The 5,042-nt window shown below is 54.5% G+C and overlaps 2 protein-coding genes across 5 annotated transcripts in view; both read right to left on the minus strand.

The window, feature by feature from the left end:
- The window catches only part of PHLDB3 (pleckstrin homology like domain family B member 3), a 20,025-nt gene extending 17,878 nt beyond the window's left edge, over nt 1-2,147 (minus strand). Inside the window, exons 1-3 of the mRNA XM_019626215.1 lie at nt 2,044-2,147; nt 1,183-1,550; nt 153-359 (exon numbers count right to left, since the gene is read on the minus strand). Of these exons, the coding sequence (XP_019481760.1) occupies nt 153-359; nt 1,183-1,413 (438 nt within the window). The 5' untranslated portion in view covers nt 1,414-1,550; nt 2,044-2,147. The remainder of the gene's footprint in view (nt 1-152; nt 360-1,182; nt 1,551-2,043) is intronic.
- A 1,186-nt stretch (nt 2,148-3,333) lies between these two features.
- ETHE1 (ETHE1 persulfide dioxygenase) overlaps nt 3,334-5,042 on the minus strand; it is an 18,031-nt gene continuing 16,322 nt past the window's right edge. For 3 of the 4 annotated variants that reach the window (XM_019626314.1, XM_019626312.1, XM_019626315.1), the window contains 3 exons: nt 4,235-4,324; nt 3,717-3,833; nt 3,334-3,529 (listed from right to left, as the gene is read on the minus strand). In XM_019626314.1, the coding sequence (XP_019481859.1) occupies nt 3,477-3,529; nt 3,717-3,833; nt 4,235-4,324 (260 nt within the window). In that variant the 3' untranslated portion in view covers nt 3,334-3,476. The remainder of the gene's footprint in view (nt 3,530-3,716; nt 3,834-4,234; nt 4,325-5,042) is intronic. The other variant, XM_019626313.1, reaches the window with a different exon arrangement.

Here is a 5,042-nt window from a genome sequence, read left to right on the forward strand (position 1 = left end):
GGACCCCTAGGTCTGAGGGAGGAGCCTGAGAGCCTGAATTCCGGGATCTGGGGCGGGGGGAGGGAGGGAGAGCCGGAGGCCTCGAGTTGGATCCAGAAGAGGAAAGGGCTAGGAGCCTGGACTTGCGAGTTCCCCATAAATTGGGTCCAGACTTCCCAAGAGGTCTGCAGTCTCACCTCGATCCTCAGCTCCTTCCTCTGGCGCTGTAGCTCCTTCACTCGCTGCTCCATTAGGGCCACTCGGGTCAGTGCCTCCAGCTGCTGTCCTCGAAGCCGCTGCGCCGCCCCTCTCACCCCTTCCCTAGACTTGGTGGGTGTGGGGGCCGTGGCCGGGATCTGTTCCGGAGGAGGGGCCTCCCCCTGAGATTGGAGAGGGTGTGGTCAAGTGGAGAGGCCTCGCCCCCAGCAGTCACTAAATATATCTTTTTCCTACCCCATACCCCCTCAGGGGTCTGCGTCTGCCTAACTCAACCACTACGCTTTTATTCAAGGGCAAGGGGTGGCCTAACTCAACCACCAGGCTCTTTTATTCAAGTTCAGGGAGGGTGCAGGTCCCATGACCACCCAGTCCCTAAGAGGAGGAGGGCCTCAGCAGATCATTCCAAATGATAGTAATGATAATAGTTAGCACTGACAGGAAGCATAACATACATGCAGTATGCCAAGCACCTAACACATATGGACTCACTAGATCATCACAATCCCCCGGAAGGGGGTATTGGAACCAACTCAAGGAAGGTGTTTCTTTTTGCTAACCAGGTCCCATTCTCCGGGCATCATGTCCTGTAGGCCCTGGATCTCTCTCTCTTTCGCCTCAGGTCTCTCTGAGATTCCCCCGTTTCTCTGGGCTTTGTGTCTCCCACAGTATCTGTCTATTGTCTCTGAACTATTACTTCTCTTTCTCCCTCGGAGTAGCTCCCTCTCTCAAGGTTTCTCTGTCTTTATTTCTATTTCTCTGAGCATCTCTACCCTGTTTCTGGGTTTCTGTCTGTATCTCCTGCCCTATCTCTCTGAGTCTCTGTCTCTCAGTGTCTCTGTCTGAGTCTTTCTGGCTCGGTGTCAGCCTCTGGGGCTCTCTCCCTGCTCCAGGTCTCTGTCTATTTGGTCTCTCCATACCTGTCTCTCGATGTCTCTGTTACCTGCTCTGGGTCCCCCCGTGGCTCCAACCCTCCAGGTTCCTCACCGTGTCGCGGCTGCTCTCCGTGCTGCTGCCTTCTCCCACTTCTTCCTCTTCTTCCGCCTGCTGCTCAGCTCCTCCGCCGCTCAGCTCTGCTGGGGCCTCGGGCTTCTCCTGCCCGCAAAGGTTTTCGGTGTGCTCCCGGGGCTGGGCAGCCCCTTGGGGCTGGACCTCCGCGTCACACTCTGGGACTGGCGGCGGTGGGGTCCCATCTTCGGGGCTGCTAGGCGTCCCCATGTCCGCGACACACTGCTGCGGGGTGGGCGGGCCCTGGAGTTCCGGGGGCGTGGTCTGACCGCGTGGGGGCGGGGCCCAGGAGACCTGAGCGCTCTGCCGGATCGCTGTGGTGCGAGAAGGGCTCCAGGAGGCGGGGCCTAAGAGTTCAAAGGCTGGGACTGAGCATTCGGGGGCGGGGTGGCCTGGAGTTGGGAGTTTGTAGGGCGCCACGCCCCCGGAGGCGGGACCGAAATTTGAGTCCGGGGTCCTAGCACGCCTCCTACTGGCTTCTCCCTCCTATCCAAGTGTGGAGCCTTGTACCCTCCAGCAGCCCCCCACAATCCGTGGACCACCTTAGAACGACCCCATCTCCTTCTCCCTCGGGGACTCACGAGTCCGGGCTCCCGCCCCCTGCTCTCTGGAAATCAGTAGAATTGGCTCCGACCCCAATGTAGGGAGCAGCGCCCATGCCGCCTCACCCAGGGACCGAAGAGTCGGGACTCCTAGTCTCCCTCTCTCTGGACAAACCAGGAGTCTGAGTCCTCTGCTCTTCCCGGGAGCTAGATTCCCGAACTCCAGCCTCCTCCTCCCCACCGGACCCAAGAGGCAAATCTCCATCCCCCTCCTCCCCCGCAGCCCAGGCCCCCTCACCCTGTCAGGCTGCGGCTCGCTTCCCTCTGCGCTCAGGGCGCTGTCGTTTCTGCCTCCGAGACAGGTGGCTGGGGAAAAGAGAGGAGAGAGGCTGCTCTGTCCCCCTCCCCAGCAGCCCGGAAGTGGAAGGGGGGCACAACAGGTCCAACAGCTCCCGAGGGAGGAGGGAGCGACCAGCTTGCCCCGCCCGCGGCATCCGGCCATCCCGGCCCCACCGGCCCCACCCTCGGAAAACCCAGCATCGCGACTCCCCACTCTGCCTCCAGTGCCCCCCATTCCTGCCCCTTGGAGGGTCAGGTGTCTTGGTCACCTATGTATAAGTGCCTCCCTAAGGCCCAGACCCTGGGAATCCTGAAAGGAAGAGGGGAATGGAGATAGGGGCCTCTCCCCTCTAATGAGCCCTTTAGTAGGGCCCTGACCGGTTTGGGGAGCCGGGCAAGGGGAGGGGGTGCCCTGAGTTGAGTCAGAGACCCGCCCAGAAACGAGGGGAACGGTGCCCCTCCCCCCGACTTTCCTATGGGGTGGAGGGCAGAGGTTAAAGGTGTTAGCCAGACCCTTTCCTCTCTGGGCAAAAACAGGAAAATAACTGGTATGTGAGAAAGGATTATTGGATGTTAGGAGCTGTGCTGAACACTTTATACACATTAATTTAATTTCATCCTCACAGCAGCCTAGCAAGAAAGGGATTTCTATCTCCATTTTATAATTGGGGTAACTGAGGCTGAGAGGGACAAGTGTGTCTACAGTCTACACATGTTGTTAATATTAATATTAAGACCATATTTGTTCTCTGGAACGTCCATGTTCTTAACCATGAGGCACACTTTCACTCCAAGTCAGTAAGTACTTGGAAGATCATTCCAAATGATAGTAATGATAATAGTTAACACTGATAGGAGGTCTGAAATGAATGCAGTGTGCCAATCACCTCACACATATGGACTCACTAAATAGTCACAATACATTATTATTATTATTATTTCCATTTTACAGATAAGGAAACTGAGGCCTGGAGAAGTGAATTACCTTATTCTGAGTCTCACAGGGGGAAGTGGCTCAAATTCAACATGGTGTTCTAATCCAAGGAGCCAAGAAGGCCCTGCCCCAGATACCTGTTTGCTTCTGCTCTTATGACTTAGAATATCTTCTACTTCGGGCTCCCTGGCCCTTCACACTACCCCACTCCCTGGCCTTTCCAGGGACCAGGACTAACCCCAGGCACCTCAGCCCAGAAGCCCAACTGGTTCCCCCAGAAAACAGACAGAAGTCAGATTCAGAACAAAAAACAAACAAACAAACAAAAAAAAGATTTTTATTTAAGAGGCTCGAGGAGCTGGTGAGGGAAGGGAAGAGAGAGGCTCCAGGGATGGCACCTCTCCCCTCACCCCACCTAGTGCATTTTCAACAGATATGAGCACCTGACAAAGATGATGTCAGGAAGGGGGAGTCTGGACCCCACAGCGCAAGTTAGCTGGAACGGCAAAGTCTAAAAGGAAGAAACCAAGGGTGAAACTAAGGGGCCCTGGCAGACGCAGCCCCCTCTCCCCCCCCCACCCCCCCAGGCCCAAGTAGGAACCCAGAGATCCTAAGAGCCCTTCTTTGGGAAACTGGAGTTCTGGCCTTTAAGCCTCCTCCTCCCTCAGACCCAGGAGTCCAGGCTCCCATCTGCTCACCTATCTGCTTAGGCTTGGGCAAGTTCAGGTTGTCCATAACCTTGACAAATTCCTCACAGCTGAGTGTGAGCCGAGGGTTCAAAGTCCGCTCCTCCTCCACAGTGGACACTGTGAGCCCTGGTGGCCAAGACAGGGAGAGGAATGTCCACTGGTCCAGTCCTTGGGCCTCCTGGGACTACATTTCCCAGGAGGCTTTGGAGTGCCTCTCTGGCCTGGGACTAAGGTTTTTCCCAGGATGTTCCTAAGATTGCTTTCCCTTCTTGATGGGCACCATGGGAAATGTAGTTTCACACAGCTCCCTAAACTCTATAAGGAAGGCCCAGGAAAACCAACACTCTCTGGTATTCTAGGAGTCACCATTTCTACATCTACACTCAGTACACCTAAGTACTTGATCTTCCTGGCCAGAGGAATTTCTGGGAATTGTAGTCCCATGCCCCATGAAGATTACAGCAATTTGGTGCTCCCTCTCAAATAGTAGTAAGTTAAGTCCCACACTTCCTCTAGGAAACCCTCACCACGATAATCATGAGCAGGGTAGATCAGACAGTCTCCCGGAAGCGTGAAGATCTTTTCATGGACTGAGTGGTACAAGGTCTTGGCGCAGCCTGGGGAGGGAAAGGTCAGAGGTCAGTGGTTCGAGAGGACAGGAGAAGCCCTCTTAGCTCCTTCCCTTAGGAAAAGGGTGGGAGGATAAAATCACTGTAGCCAAACCCTCTCCTTTATGTCCTGCCAGTACCTCTTTATCTAGGTAGAGAAGGAGAGAGAAGGGCATTCTAGGCAGGTGGAACAGCATGTACAAAGAATTGGAGAATGGTTAAGAAATTCATCATGACTGTAAATTAGGTTGGGATGAGACACTGAAGCACCAAGGAGTTGGCCCTCACTCTGGGGATGCCAAGAAAGGGTTCTGGGCAGGGATGGTGGACTAGAAGGTAAGAAACTGAAGATGTGACGCCAAGGAGAAGAATGGAGACATGGTTCCAACAAGAAGCCCTGAGTCCTCAATTGGGGCAGGGGCAAACCTCTCTGCAATGTTTTTCCACCTTTCATTTCAGCCTAAATCCTTCCATTTCATGACTGTGTAGGGAGTTGAGAAAGGGAAGATTAGAAGCCTCTGAGAGAAAAAGACAGATCAAGATAAAGAGATAAGAAGAGACAGGGAAGAGGAAGCAAGAGGCAGCCTAGGGATCTGGTTACCCACTGCTAGCTCATCATGGCTCTGCCTTCCTCCTCATCCAGTCTCGCCCTCCTGAAAGGCAGCTAAATCCTTCCAATCTAGTGTCAATCCTACGTTCACACACACACACACACACACACACACAC

This window comes from Hipposideros armiger, unplaced genomic scaffold, assembly GCF_001890085.2.
Source record: "Hipposideros armiger isolate ML-2016 unplaced genomic scaffold, ASM189008v1 scaffold_664, whole genome shotgun sequence".
In the NCBI taxonomy this organism is placed as follows: domain Eukaryota; kingdom Metazoa; phylum Chordata; class Mammalia; order Chiroptera; family Hipposideridae; genus Hipposideros; species Hipposideros armiger.